Below are 14,676 nucleotides of genomic sequence, written 5' to 3' on the forward strand. Positions count from 1 at the left end.
GCCGTAAAGAATCGCCATCGAGCATGTCACATGCATGTTTGGATGTTTCGACCTCTTTCCAGCGTTTCATATACCATGATGTCTAGATTAAAAGCAAGTCTTTTAACCGTGTGCGTACAAACTCGTCAGATACTGTTCTCTCAAATGCCCCATGGTAATATCTGGCTCGTGTAGAATTAGTCATAGCGGGAGGATTGCTCGACAAATCGATTGCAGCATTGAAGGGGTGCAAGAAACCAGCTCTGGGTGAGATGATGGCTGGGCGCTCTAGACCTCAGCAGCTTGAGGGTACGGGCTTCATTCAGCTGACTCCGTCTGCTTTCCACCAGAAGGTATCTTCTTTGGGCGCTTGATCTCCTTTGCTGATGGAGTGTTTGAGGTCGCTACCTGCAGTTCGCGAAGCCCAGATCGCCATCATAAATTGCAGTGCAATAACGGTGCAGGCCTGACCAGTCATCCACACAGCTGGCCAGGACAGCAAAGAGCAGGAACAAAGCAGGCAAATAGTACGAGAGGGAAAGTAGACCCAGGACCGAAGGAAGAAGGCAAGCGACACAATCGGTTGTCATCAGCTTGAAGTGATGGTTAGTGCAGCGGCGTCATTGATGTTGAACGCGGCGGTCGACTTGATTTTAGAGCTGAAGGAGGGACAACGCTCAGATATGTTGGTTAGATCAGCAGGCATGTATTCGCTTCGATATATCAATGCTGAAGAGCTCATGAGGATATCAGGGTCAATATTGCCATAGAGATAATCAGTAGATCTTTTACTCTCTCACCTGCCTGCGATATTGAAGGGAAACACGCGTCGACCAGCGCCGCTTTTGACATGCTTCAACCGTTTCACCAGATTAGGGCTAGTGGTCGAGGGGTATAGGGGCAATTTTTAGTGCGATACTTCGAGCCAGACCAATAATGGTCAAGCGTTGTAGGGAGTTGGATAGGGCGGCGTCATCTTTATATCTTATCCGTGTGAGTCGCGAGCTGCCAGTCTGTACTAATTACTGTGTACAGTTATACTAGTCGGCACTGATCTCGACAGTCTACAATCCAAACAATAAAGAGGGACACGACGACCTCTCAAACTGCGTCCGCGCTGTATCCAGCACCCCTAGAACATCTGGTTACAAGTCCCTTGTGGAAGGGTCTTACCCTGGATTGTGTCTCCCGGTGCTCCATAGGACCTCCTACCCCTTTGATTTTGTGAGCAGCATATCCCACCGTGTCCGTTGGCCAGAATGGATTTCGACAGTCTCAAGAGTCAGGTCAGCAACCTGACCCTTTATGACCTCAAAGCTGGTGTACGAAAGGTCCAAAATGGTATGATCTTGTTCGACTACAATGCTGTGCAATGCAACTGACTGGTCGTGAAGCTGTCATGAACTTGACCGAGATGGAAGCCAAGGTCAGCTTCATCCCCTGAGCCTCTGACTGCAGCAACTCCTGACTCATTTCTTAGGTCCGTGAAGCGACGAACGGAGATCCTTGGGGTGCCTCTGCCACCTTGATGCAGGAGATCGCTCAAGGCACACATAATTAGTTCGCCCTCGTCGTCACCCTGCGTCAGTTGAGACTGTCTCACTAACTTTGTCAGTCAACAACTGAATGAAATCATGCCCATGATCTACAAGCGGTTCACAGACAAGACTGCAGAAGAATGGAGGCAGATATACAAGGTATACTCTCTGGTATCTAGCCAATTCTCCATTACGGCTGACGCAGACGCAGGCATTACAACTGCTCGAGTACCTCGTGAAACACGGTTCAGAACGAGTGATCGACGACGCCAGATCGCATCTCTCCCTCCTCCGGATGCTCCGACAATTCTATTACATCGACCCGAATGGCAAAGATCAAGGGATCAACGTCCGAAACAGGTCCGCCGAGCTCGTCAAATTGTTGAGCGATGTGGACGCCATCCGCACAGAAAGAAAGAAAGCCCGAGCCAACAGGAACAAGTACGCTGGTGCCGAGGGCGGGGCTGGTTTGGGAGGAGGCTTCTCCAGCGGCAGCCGGTACGGCGGGTTTGGCAGCGATACTGGCGGATTCGGCGCTTACCAGGGAGAAGTCTACGGCGATGGCGGCGGTTTCGGCGGTCAGGAAACCGACTACTCTGAGACTCAACGCCGTGGGGACCAATTCGAGGAATATGACGAGGCTGACGATGTGGAAACTACCAGACCTGCAAGAAGTGCTGCAACCCGGACGGCAGCACCAAAACGAGATCCCCCCAAACCCAAAGAGCCGGAGCAAGACCTCTTTGATTTTGGCAATGAACCATCCACCACGACGTCAAATGGCAAACCTGCAGCAGCTGCGTCCAGTGGCCTCGGCGATATTGGGGCATTACAGAGTAGTGCGACCAACGACGATGACGACTTTGACGACTTTCAATCCGCGACGCCTGCAGCAGTACCGGCAATTCCAAACCCTCTGGCCGCGTTCTCTCCTCCGCCAACCACTTCGACCACCACATCCGCCACCCAGTTTGCTGCCCCTAAGCCCGTTGCGCCTGGTCAGACAGCAGGCTTCAACAACATCTTTGCCACAGCATCTCCCGCTCCTTCGGCGTCTCCGTCGATAATGTCACCAGCTCTGTCCACGCTCTCCTCGCCGCTCACGCAGCCGCAAACCACTGGAGGCTACAGATCCAACGGACCGAACTACTTCACTTCTGTTCCAATGGCGACCCAGTCTCAGGCGGCCGGGACATCTACAGCGTCCACTCCGTTGGCTGGAGTAACTCTGTCATACACGTCGTCCACATCCGCCGCCTCGTTAGGCAAGCCAGCATCAAAATCAGGGTCGGCTAGTGGTGGTGACGTCTTTGGGTCCCTTTGGAGCACGGCCAGTAGCAAAGCCGGTGTCAAGAGCACAGGCGGGTCGCAGAAGGGCCCGGATTTGGCAAGTATGGCCAAGGCGAAGAGTCAAGCGGGAATCTGGGGCGTGGCATCAGCAGCAAGTTCGACACCAAAGCCTGGTACGGCTTCAGTTCCAGGGAAACCCAGCACACCACTGGGGAATGGGTTGGACGATTTGCTTGGGTAGAGTTGAACAACACTGAGTTTATGACAAAAGACACGGGAATATCATCGGACAGACTTCAAGAGACTTCAGGATATACGACTGGATGCCATGTTCTATAACGGTCTTGTTTGTCTTTCCCTGCGACGTCTTTCTCACTAGAAGGAGCATACACGCACCCAGCTGCATGACCGGTAGGGACAGGAGACTCGACTACGGTGTGAACATGATGATGATGGGCAGCGAGAAGTCCAAGGAGTAGTGCACCTAGCTGCCGCTGAAACTGGGGAGTTGGTGGGATTGTACTAGTGGTTAGGATAGGATCCCTCCACAGTGATCGTTTGTCTGGAAGATCAACTACTAGTAGTAAGTAGTAAGTAGTAGTAGAGAAAGATCCATCCAGTGCATCCACTGTGAGCACGGGTCATTCATTGGGGGCGGCGACGGCATTCTGCGTGCCTTCACTTCCACGTGCGTATACAAATACAGAGTAGACGCCGCTCACATATCGACAATACCTAAAAACTGGGTGTTGCTGCTCTCAACACCACCATTTCTCTATCTTCAACTCGCTCCCTTCGTCATTGTGCAGACGCGGGTCAATCTGGCGGATCGCCCTCTAGCCATCGTCATACACCAATCAATACGAGGATGGCGGGGTGAAGCAGCATCAACTCCTCCCGTGCTCCCCCCAGCGTCTCAAGAGCAATCTGCCCTCTGCCCTCTGCCCACTGCATCACATTCCCAGGATCAGCGCCCCGGCTGTTGTCTTGTCACCCTTTTCTTCTGCCCACTGCACTGCATATCTTGTCCGTCATCCTCCGCATGCCGCATGGTGGTGAACATGTCCGATCCGCCGTCACACAAACGCTCCAAGAGCTCTCGAGTGCTCAACCTCCTGCGTAGTGACAATCCTCCACGGGAGAATGCCTCTGACCCAGATTCGCCAGTCACCACCACTACTTCCACCACCGGTCCATTTGTGCAACTCGCTACTATGACCTCGCCGACCCAGGCCACTCCCACCGACAGTCAACGACTCGCACCTCTCACGCCCTCCATTACAAAAGCGTCTCAGTTGTCGATGGATCCCGCCGAGCTCTCATCCGGTTCGGATGTGTCTCTTAAGGTTCCTTCCGGCGTTTCCCCGGGCCACAACGCCTCCATAGAGGACTCGGTGCGAACATTCAGGGTGTTCGAAGTGCTTCGGGGCAAAGATGCCGCCGCCATCTCAAAGGCCATTGCCGAGACGATACCTTCACCGAGCAACCCCCAGCCGATTCCCGGCACGACCATCCTTCATCTAGCGGTACAGTGTGCCGAGCCTCAGGTGGTGGAGCAAGTGATAAGAGAAGGAAAAGGTCTTGATGTCAATGCCCAAGATCGAGAGGGAAATACTGCTTTGCATTTGGCCGCGCAGCTGGGCCGCGCGCCTATTGTACGAGACCTGCTTGACCGTCCCGACATCAATGATGCGATACCCAACAGGCAAGGAAAATTGCCCATAGATCTCGCTCGGACACCAGACATCTTTCAACAGCTGCAACTTTCCCGGTCAATCTTCTTGGATGACACAGTCAAGGAGATCCACACTGCGCTGGCACAGGGTGACTATAAACGAATCGAGACTCTACTGGTAGAGCCTCGCGTCGAAGGCACTCTGGATGTCAACGCATTGGAGCTTGCCACCGAACCAGTGACGGTTCAAACTGGAGGAACCCTGCTGCACGAAGCGGCGCGCAAGCGGGACCTTCAGTTAGCACAGATCCTCCTGCTGCACGGCGCGGACCCGTTCAGGAGAGACCGCAAAGGCAAGCTTCCTCAAGACGTCACCAAAGACGATAGGACCCGGGCCATTTTGAAGAAGTCGCCCGCCGCTGCAGCTGCCCAGCGAGTGATCCAGGAGAAGGCCATTCTGGGCGGTCATCCATCACAGGCTAGGCACGCTACTGGGACCCTCGACACCACTAAAGATGCCCGGGAAATGAAGGGATATCTCAAGAAGTGGACAAATTACACCAGCGGCTATAAGCTACGGTGGTTTGTTCTTGAAGAAGGCGTTCTCAGCTATTACAAACACCAAGATGATGCCGGCTCTGCTTGCCGTGGCGCGATCAACATGCGCATTGCGAGGCTACACATGGATCCACAAGACAAGACCCGGTTTGAAATTCACGGAAAATCCTCCGTCAAATATCACTTGAAAGCCAATCATGTGGTCGAAGCCAAGAGGTGGTTTTGGGCACTCAACAATGCCATTCAATATGCCAAAGACGAGGCGAGAGAAGAAGAGAAAAGACGCACTCTCGATGTCGACACTCAGCGCCATGCCAGAGCCGAGTCATCGGACCAACTCAGTACGGCGGCGGCGACTATCCGATCAAAACAACCTGCTGCTTCGCTGGGAGCTGGAGGGTCATCGCGAGTGACTCTCCCCCCTTATGCTGAGGGTGCATCAATGTATGAGTCGAATGATCCAAGCCTCGTGGGTGACGAACTTCAACTTATGATGACGAATCCTGCCACTGCAACCTATGATGCGGATGAAGACGGGGATGGAGATGATGCCAGCAGTCGTGAAATACACCAGCCCGGAAGTAAAGATGCTCTCAACATAACTGCACAGTCAGCCAAGCTGCAACTCGAGCTGCTCTCTCGGGTCTCTGCGGCTTTGATGGCTCGCCAGGCATCGCACCCCGACACAAACCTGTCCGATGGAGATGTCTCCCAGGCGCTCGCGACGTACCAGACTGCTGTGAGCAGTTTGAATGGATTGGTTTCGGATTTGTTGAAGATATCTCGAGATCGAGACTCCTATTGGCAGTATCGACTGGAGAGAGACGCCGATGCGCGTAGGATGTGGGAAGAGAGCATGGCCAAGATAGCCTTTGAGCATGAGGACCTGAAGAGGGCAATTGCCGAGTCCGAGGAGAAACGCAAGCGCACCAAGCGGGCATTAAAGGAGGTTTTAGAAGGCAGATCTTTACCAGTCAGCCGTCCTAGCTCGCTTGTTCAAAAGGAGGCCGGAGACCATGTGCAGTTTGAAGAGGCCGTCGATGAGAAGCCAATGTCACATTCCGAAGTCCAGCCTTCAGTGCGGGACCGGGACCGAGCACGACGGAGGTCGTTTACTCGAGAGGGAAACAGAAGAAAGTCCATCATTGCGCAATTTACCGATCTCTCCGACTCCGAATCTGGCGACGATGAGGAATTCTTTGACGCAATTGATTCCGGCAACGTGGAAGTGGTTGAACCACCTCTTCTAAGCCCGCTCCCCGTGCAAGTGCCTCCCGGAGAAGAACAGCAGCAATACCCCTTCGCACAGGGAGACGAAAGAGCCAAGAAACAGATGGAGATTGTTCCGTCTTTCGCTGGCTACGAAGACGGTGTGCGCAAGAAGTTGAATATGGACGCCGACAACCGGCCGAAGATCTCGCTGTGGGGGATTCTCAAGTCCATGATTGGGAAGGACATGACCAAAATGACTTTACCGGTGTCGTTCAACGAGCCAACCTCTCTTTTGCAACGGGTCGCCGAAGATATGGAATATTCGGATCTCCTGGACATTGCGGCGGACAGGCCAGATCCGACCGAGCGACTGGTCTATGTCGCCGCCTTTGCCGCCTCGGAATACGCCAGCACCATCGGCCGCGTGGCAAAGCCGTTCAACCCACTGCTAGGGGAGACGTACGAGTATGTCCGGCCTGACAAAGGGTACCGGTTCTTCATTGAACAAGTGAGCCACCATCCTCCCGTTGGCGCCGCACACGCCGAGTCCGCGCGATGGGACTACTGGGGTGAATCGGCGGTCCGGTCGAAGTTCTATGGCAAATCCTTTGACATCAACCCCCTTGGGACTTGGTTTCTACGGCTGCGGCCCTCGAACGGCGGCCCTCCAGAGTTGTACACGTGGAAAAAGGTGACCAGTTCGGTCGTGGGGATCATTACCGGAAACCCCACGGTGGACAACTACGGGTCCATGGAGATCAAGAATTGGAACACGGGCGAAGTGTGCGTGTTGGAATTCAAGCAACGAGGCTGGAAAGCCAGCTCGGCATACCAGGTCTTTGGCAAAGTGGTAGGCACCGACGGCGTGACCAAGTGGAGCATCGGCGGCCGATGGAACGACAAGATCTACGCCCGCGCCACAGAAGGCTTCGAAGACCAAGCCGTGGGCGACAGCAGCAAAGCCAACCCGACCAGACTCGGCAGTCAAGCGGGCAACCAGGCGTTCTTGGTGTGGGAAGCCCACGCCCGTCCACAGGGCATCCCGTTCAACCTGACGCCGTTCGTGGTCACGCTCAACGCCCTCCCGGACAACCTGCGGCCTCACCTGCCGCCCACGGACACGCGGCTGCGCCCGGACCAGCGCGCCATGGAGGACGGCGAGTACGACCTGGCCGCGACGGAGAAGAACCGCGTCGAGGAGAAACAGCGCGCCGCCCGCCGCCAACGCGAGGCCGCCGGCGACGAGTGGCGGCCCAAATGGTTCGAGAAGAAGAAACACCCGGTCACGGGCGAGCCGTACTGGGAGTATAATGGCCAGTACTGGCAGAAACGGCTCGACCACGATTGGAGTGTCTGTGATGACATCTTCTAGTATTCCTGGCCTGTCCTAGGAACATCCTACTGTCCATTCGCTCCCAACGGTCGATTTGATTGGCCGTGGGGGAGACATTACCAAGATGATATTCGTCGACATCGAACAGGAAGAGGAAGAGGAAGAGGAACAAGAAGAAGAACAGGAAGTGTTTGGAAACGGGACAGAGAGCAAACCAAACCACACCACATATACGAGGGAAAAAGAGTACGATTTTAAGGCATATAATGAGACAAAAGACATCCAGATGATTTATTTACCTTTACCTTTAGCTTCTTTCTTATATCAGAGTTTGTGTTATATACATACGTGCCGTCGAATCCCTTTCTTTTTTTCTCTTTCTCATGTGAACAAGATCTGGTCTCCTCCGTTGTATCTCATGCAGTGGATGTCTATTGCCGAAGTCATACCTACCTTACCTGGATACCTAGTACGTACCTAGACGGGAAGAATACTTTGTGATTACAAGTACTGTGACCACCCGCGAAGTACTTTCCATCAGTATACCTACAGTATAGTAGGTAGGTGGGTAAATAGGCTTATTATACTTTTTTCTTCTCTCTTCAGACTTCTTTCTTCTGAAGGGGACAAGATAGGAGAATATCCCTATACCCATTTATGTATATGTGTCTATAGGTACGTAAGTAGACAATCTTCCCCCTGTGTTGTCCTGTCTCACCAGGGTGCTACATGACACGATGACACTCATTGCACTCTGCACTCTGCACTCTGCAACCGGTGCCTACTACCGTACGGTACTCAGCAGATTGAAACGTTATCGGGAATCTAGAACCGTTGAGAGAGAGAGAGCGAGGGGTCTGGTGGAATCGCACATGCACCCACCCCTTCTGCGCGCCAGCCTGCTAGATGTGTGGGGGGAGACCGGGATTTTTTAACCCCTCAGTTTTTAAGGTACTGTGTATACAGAGCATATGCGTAGGTCGGTCAAGGCAGGATAGGAGATGCTATTCCGGCGCCAGATCTTCAACGAAACAATAACAAAACATTTACTTGGGAAATTCAGGTGTTGATGGGAGAGGATCAACTTTTCATTGGCATACGACTTGTATCTTGTCTAGTCATTTGCAGCCAATATTGCTTGCCCATTTGCTCTCATCAGCTGTGAGTGCATGGTTGTTTGAATTTCGTTCACACTTTTTTGGTCCTGCCAACTGCAGACCTTCACGCCCTCTAACCACTCGCGCTATGTCTGCGTGCCATGACCGATGAGGTCCTTTAGTTGGCACCGCTGTCGACGATGGTTGGCTTGAAGTTCAGTTTGACCTGACCAGTGCCAGAGCCAGTCGACTCGAGTTCCTTGACGACCTTCATACTCTCGGCGTCGGCGACCTCACCGAAGACGACGTGCTTGCCATCCAACCAGGAAGTGACGACGGTGGTGATGAAGAACTGGGATCCGTTGCTGCACGAAAGCCAAGCAGGTTAGTCGTGTTCCCAATACATATGATGCTACCCAGGGTAGTGTGATTTGAAAAGTTTGGGTCGGGTCGGGTGTTGTATGTAAGGCCCACTTACGTGTTAGGACCAGCATTGGCCATGGACAGCAGACCGGGCTTGGTGTGTTGCAGCTTGAAGTTCTCGTCGGCGAACTTCTCGCCATAGATGGACTTGCCGCCGGTACCCTATACCATTCGATGTCAGTCACCTGTTTATGTTCCTTCAATTTTCCGGTCTCTTAGGGAGTACTAACGTTGCCTCGAGTGAAATCACCACCCTGCAACATGAATTGAGGGATGATTCGGTGGAACTTGCTGCCCTTGTAGCCGAAGCCCTTCTCGCCGGTGCAGAGAGCGCGGAAGTTCTCAGCGGTACGCGGGACTACATCGTCGAAGAGGTTGAAGTTGATGCGGGCTCTCTTGGCTGCGAAGGAAGAAGAACGTCAGCAATTAGATCCGCAGAGGAGAGTTGCAGATGATGAGAGCGAAGCTGGGAGAACTGCCCAGCCTCCATCCCAGGCATGGGAGTCTTCACAGCAGTGAAAACAAAGGTGAGGGATGAAACTTACGAGGAGGAACCTCGCCTCCCGAGCGTTGAGCATCGGTGCGAGCTCGGTCAAGAGCAGCGTCGGTGTATTCGACGTCAAACCAGGCTTTGATGGTCATGTTGGCGGTAGATGCAGAAAAGTGACGGACTTTGAAGGGAGTAGTGGCACAACGGTGAGAAAGAATGGTCGAGGAACGAAGGAGAAATGAGAAAGTAGTCGTAGTTGGAGGGGTCATCAGTTTGAACGCCATCTGCACCGGGGAGTGGGAGTGGGATTTGCAGTGGCAGCAGCAGTGAGGGGCAGTTGGGGCTCCGAAAACCCGCCAAGCTTTTGCTTCTGGAAGTGACGATGATGATGATGTTCAGCTGTCACTGCCACGGCACGTGATGTTTCCCTGGGTCTGGAAATGGCCTGAGGGGACTCACTAAATAAATAGTAGTTGGATGTACAGAGTACAGTAGCAATGGACAGGCTGTTATATCTGTTCAAACGGCAGTCAGTCCATCTACGCTGGTTTGGCTCAAACAGTATAATCAGTCTCTCTTACCAACAATGTGCGTTTTCGACAGGGCAACAGAGTGTGCAGAAGAGCTTCGACAACTAGAAGAGACAGATATTCCAATGACGTGTCCTCAAATATTTGCAGGTATCCGCCGGGTGCAGGCTATTTCGGAAGCAAGAAAATGGACCGGAAAACCCTGAGGAGCAATAGGTGGATAGCAGTAATAGATACCACTCTGTAGAAATCCAGACAGAAAAACAGGTGATGTCGCGGTGTGAGATGGTTGGTTTGACAGCTACAAATGGAGAAAGACACGCTCCTGCAAATTTTATACGTCGCTTAGAGGTACCTGTTGCCCTCCAGGGACCCTTAGCAACAGCCATAGAGATGCCACCTAAGGCTTGATCGTGTGCACCAATCAAGAGTGACTGGTCACATGACGGGGTCAGAAATGATTATGTCAGCCGGCCCTATTAGCGAGGACTCCTTCAAGCTGAAGAATCCCTGTATCACGGTCAATCAGGCTGCGCATTTCAGGGGCTACTTTTACTTCGGGGAGGCCAACGCTTCAGTACTAAATCCTCCCGTCTGACCAACGCTGACCATCGACGAAGGCCATCTCGAACTCAAGGCAAACGGCCTGTTCATACCAGGGAGACAAGACCACCTGGCTAGACACACTACATACACCGTCCGGGTCCTTTTGCTCCGTTCTAAAGTATTCATACCAACTGATGGCTTCTGCCGCCCGAGGCCCGAGTCAAGTTCACTCCGATCCTCTTACTTCATTTCCTACCATCAATACTAACTCCATCTACACTATTCCATCCAGGTCTCAAGCAGTTGATGGTCGATGAAGATCTTGGCAATTCGTTCCGCGGATTATCGTAACGGGCACTTCAAGAGACGAATCAAGCGACACATCTCCCAAGGTCGAGAGCATATTGATTGAAATGCCCAAGTGACTAGCTTCCATGTTATCCTCATTGATGTCTGGTAACGCATTACGGCATCATTTCGTTGATGCTCAATGTAGTCATACGACTGACTAAACCAGCCGAACATGTCGAAGTCCAGCGGCTAGGCCGGCAGGACAACCTCGCACTTCAGCTGAAATCATCATCTCCAGGCCCGACCTCAATGGCCATGATCCTCGACACCAGCTCCTTGGTCTCTCGAGCGATCTGGAATGCTATGGGTGGCAGTTTCTGCGTGAGCTCCTTATTCTCCGGTTCGTTGTCGTCCGCGGCGCAATCAGAGCTCGTCTTGAGCAGCTTTTCTCGGCATCCCTGCAACATTGTGGCGCTCGCACGCGACTTTTCTCTCAATGTCGCCTGGTAAGAGGATGACTCGTTCGCCGTCCTCTCCACCGAGCCCACAATGTTTTCAATGGTTCCCGCAACGGTGTCAATGTGATTGCGTATAGCTGGCATTCCTTCTTCGCCACGGATGGCGTCCACCATGGCGGTGATGGACTGGACTAACCCATCAGTTTGATCCTCGAGGAACATCTAGAACAAATTAGCCTTGGATCATAGTGAAAAGCGTCCTCAAAACTGACCTTGAGATCCTCGAGTTCCGCCGCCTCCGGAGTTGATGCATACCCAGCCTTGATTCCGAGCCCTGTGCCGTTTATGTAATTTGAGCCCCCTCGGTGGTGAGAGCTCGTGGCAGCCTGCTTCGAACTATATCTCGAATCAGACGGAGTGCTCAAAGCGCTATAGACACTTTCGATAGCACTCCTCCGTCTCAAATTCTCGGCAAGATTGAAATATCCATTGCTTTGTAGAGGTTCCATCGTACTGTCATCCTCAACTTCCAGCTCCCCATCCGGGCTGGGGCGGATCTTGACGGCATGGAGGAGATCGACGACAGCCGTGGTGAGATGCGAAGCCGCAGCATCGACAAGACTGACAGGGTAGAGTCCACTGGCAGAAGCAAAATTTTTGGAGGCCGTGATGAGGTTGTTGGCTGTAGCTGACACCTTGCTTTTGAGCTTAGTACGTCTTTTAGCCAGTTCTTCATCTTTATCTGGAGGTGCCGCCGCGTCAATGTCGGATGTGATGGCACGCACGGCCAAAACCACCGTCTTCATGTGGTCGAGCACGGCCTGAGGAGCGTCTGATCGAGCAATCCGGAGCAGCTCATCAATGGACATCTGGAACCGTGTGACATGAATGTCTTTGACCAGCCCGTCGCGGTCCTGCAGAGCACCTGCTTGTCGACCGAGATCCGCCTGAGGGATGTTCAATCCCAAGGAACTCGTGCGAACGCTGCGCAGTTGCGTTTTGGCTTTGACATACCGCGCTTTCCACTCCTTCACTTCTTCCTGGAGTTTGTTGACCTCTGCCTGCAGCTTCTCCTCTCGCTCAAAGTTGCCATCCCCCGCTTGTGCCATAGCCCTCATTTCCTCCAGATAGAGTTGACCTTGTCGGCCCACTTCCTCGGTCAATTCCCGCTGCTGTTCCAGTTGTTCCTGCAGCACGACGTGATCGCGATCCAGTTGTAGATACTTGGTTTTCCACAGGACATTCTCGCCGCCGGAATGGGATGGTTCCTCCTTCAATTTATCGATTTCTTCTCTCAGGGATTTGTTGAGGTTTTCGGCCTGTTCAAGCTTTTCCTCGAGGGTTCGCCTAGTCAAGGACCATTCGTCATTCTGGGTGCTTAGTTGCTGGAGCCTTTCATCCTTAGATTCTAGTGTAGCCTCCAAGTCTGCGATTTTATCTTGCAAATCCGTCAATGCGGGCGGCTTGGGCTTGGGATTGGAAGGCAGGCTCACTCCGCTCTGGGAAGTGGCCGAGGTGTCACGATCACTCCTTGGGCCCGTGAGAGAGCTTTCAAGGCCGAAGGCATCGCTAGAACGGTCGTATCGAGAATCGGTGGCCTGTGCATCATCCTCGTCTTCCACCATGACACTTTTGTTGGGAGTGATGGTATTACTTTGGAATTGTTTCGCCATCGGTCGACCGTAATCGCTGGCCGGCGGTGGATTATCGAAATGGGGAACACTGGTCAGGGATTCCTGCTTATGTTGATAACCTGGATGGCCTGAGGAGGCATAGGGTTGAGGTTTCGGTAGCCCTGTGAAGCCATTTAGACCGTCTCGCGACGAACCACTGGCAACTGGACCTCTTGACTGTGACCGATCACTCTCTCTTCTGGAGCCGTCGGGTCTTATGAATTGAGGAAATCTTCTTTCCAGCTCGCAAAACACGTCCGTGGAAAGGTCTCTAAATCTTGGTGCTTGGAGGGTGGACAACTTCTGTCTAGCCTGATTCCGCTTCTCGTGAAAGTCCTTCCGTGGCTGTAAAAAAGGTGGGACGTTCTGTTGTCGCGGTGGGCGACCTGGGAGCGGTGCCGACGCTTGTCTCCTTTGTAACTCGTCAAAGACATCCGTACTCAATTCGTGGAACTGAACCGGCGATAGGCGTAATAGCTTGTCCCGTGCCTTGTTGGGGCGTGGAGGCGCCTGAGCACCTCCTTTCAAATATCCCTTCAGAATGGTGTAGTGTTGGAACAGCTCGGTCTCCATTTTTCTGTATTTCCTACTCTGGTCGTCCGAAAGTGTCCCGTCACTCGATCGCGAGTTCGCTATAGAGCCAGTGCGTGAGGAACCCCGAGAGGCACCATCCGATAGGCGTGGCTGGCCCATGGGGTCAAAGGAGCCAGGCCCATAACTCATGCTGCCTCCGGGCGGCGGGCGGAAAGGCATTGCTCTACCCTGAAAATAGTCATCGCCGGCAGGATTATATGCAGAATAGGGGCCGTCATTCCGTGGTAGTTGATTGTAAGTATTGACGCCGGACCACTCGCTGCCCGCCGTAGAAACGGGAGACAATTCGGAGCCCCGACTGGGAGGCGGCAAGGCGGCTTGCATTCTGGGTTACCGCATGCAGCACTGACGAAGGGTACAAGGCCGGAAGAACACCTCTGATCGGCGAAACCACTGATGAGAATGAAGACGGGTTTGAGTATGGGGGGTTCGATTTATTCTGCGGTCGGGAAGGTGAAGCAGGAAATGTCGCAGATTGCGTAAGAGGTCAAGGAGTGGGAGACCCTAAAGCCAGTGCGCAGGCGTGACTGAACTGGGAGAACAAAGAGAACGAGCGGGTGTCCAGGACGCTTTAGAAAGGGGATCGTAGAATCCGGACTGTCCAGCAGACGGTGAATGAACGAGTGTGGAATCAAAATAGTCGCGGTAGAAGAAGGACCACAGTGGGACGAGGAAGGAGGGACAAGCTGGGGTGGTGGATGTCAGATGAATAGTAAAAGCCCATTTGGTTGTCTGCGATGAGAAATACGTGTTTGGGTGCTCGATCTCGCTAGCGGCAGGAGAGGAATGAACAACTTCACCAGAAATCAATTAATTTCCAATGACTGGCCTTGTAACTGCGACTTCTACCCTCAATCTGACTTTCATCGCTCTACTCTTTCCACGAGTTTTATCCCACAATGACTTTGCTCTCGATTCTTCCAACAACGGACCCTCAATCCCATCTCTCAGCATGCATGCAGCCCAGAGACTTTTCGCTGCCCCCTTAC

At 53.0% G+C, this 14,676-nt stretch overlaps 4 protein-coding genes across 4 annotated transcripts; 2 read left to right on the forward strand and 2 right to left on the reverse strand.

The window, feature by feature from the left end:
* Positions 1-1,238: 1,238 nt before the first annotated feature.
* On the forward strand, positions 1,239-3,048 carry A1O1_06912 (uncharacterized protein; the record flags this gene model as incomplete). Its single annotated transcript, XM_007727789.1, has 5 exons — positions 1,239-1,320; positions 1,374-1,405; positions 1,460-1,539; positions 1,595-1,676; positions 1,729-3,048. The coding sequence occupies 5 exons, from the start codon at positions 1,239-1,241 to the stop codon at positions 3,046-3,048; spliced, it is 1,596 nt and encodes a 531-aa protein (XP_007725979.1).
* An 820-nt stretch (positions 3,049-3,868) lies between these two features.
* A1O1_06913 (uncharacterized protein) lies at positions 3,869-7,624 on the forward strand (the record flags this gene model as incomplete). Its single annotated transcript, XM_007727790.1, has 1 exon — positions 3,869-7,624. One exon carries the CDS (start codon positions 3,869-3,871, stop codon positions 7,622-7,624), a length of 3,756 nt encoding a protein of 1,251 aa, XP_007725980.1.
* Positions 7,625-8,860: 1,236 nt separating this feature from the next.
* Positions 8,861-9,747, reverse strand: A1O1_06914 (peptidylprolyl isomerase; the record flags this gene model as incomplete). Its single annotated transcript, XM_007727791.1, has 4 exons — positions 8,861-9,047; positions 9,161-9,267; positions 9,336-9,505; positions 9,651-9,747. The coding sequence occupies 4 exons, from the start codon at positions 9,745-9,747 to the stop codon at positions 8,861-8,863; spliced, it is 561 nt and encodes a 186-aa protein (XP_007725981.1).
* A 1,490-nt stretch (positions 9,748-11,237) lies between these two features.
* Positions 11,238-14,011, reverse strand: A1O1_06915 (uncharacterized protein; the record flags this gene model as incomplete). The annotated part of the gene is made up of 2 exons (XM_007727792.1): positions 11,238-11,642; positions 11,693-14,011. The coding sequence occupies 2 exons, from the start codon at positions 14,009-14,011 to the stop codon at positions 11,238-11,240; spliced, it is 2,724 nt and encodes a 907-aa protein (XP_007725982.1).
* Between the last annotated feature and the right edge of the window lie 665 nt (positions 14,012-14,676).

The sequence above is a fragment of the Capronia coronata genome (assembly GCF_000585585.1).
Source record: "Capronia coronata CBS 617.96 chromosome Unknown acBCG-supercont1.6, whole genome shotgun sequence".
NCBI classification, from domain to species: domain Eukaryota; kingdom Fungi; phylum Ascomycota; class Eurotiomycetes; order Chaetothyriales; family Herpotrichiellaceae; genus Capronia; species Capronia coronata.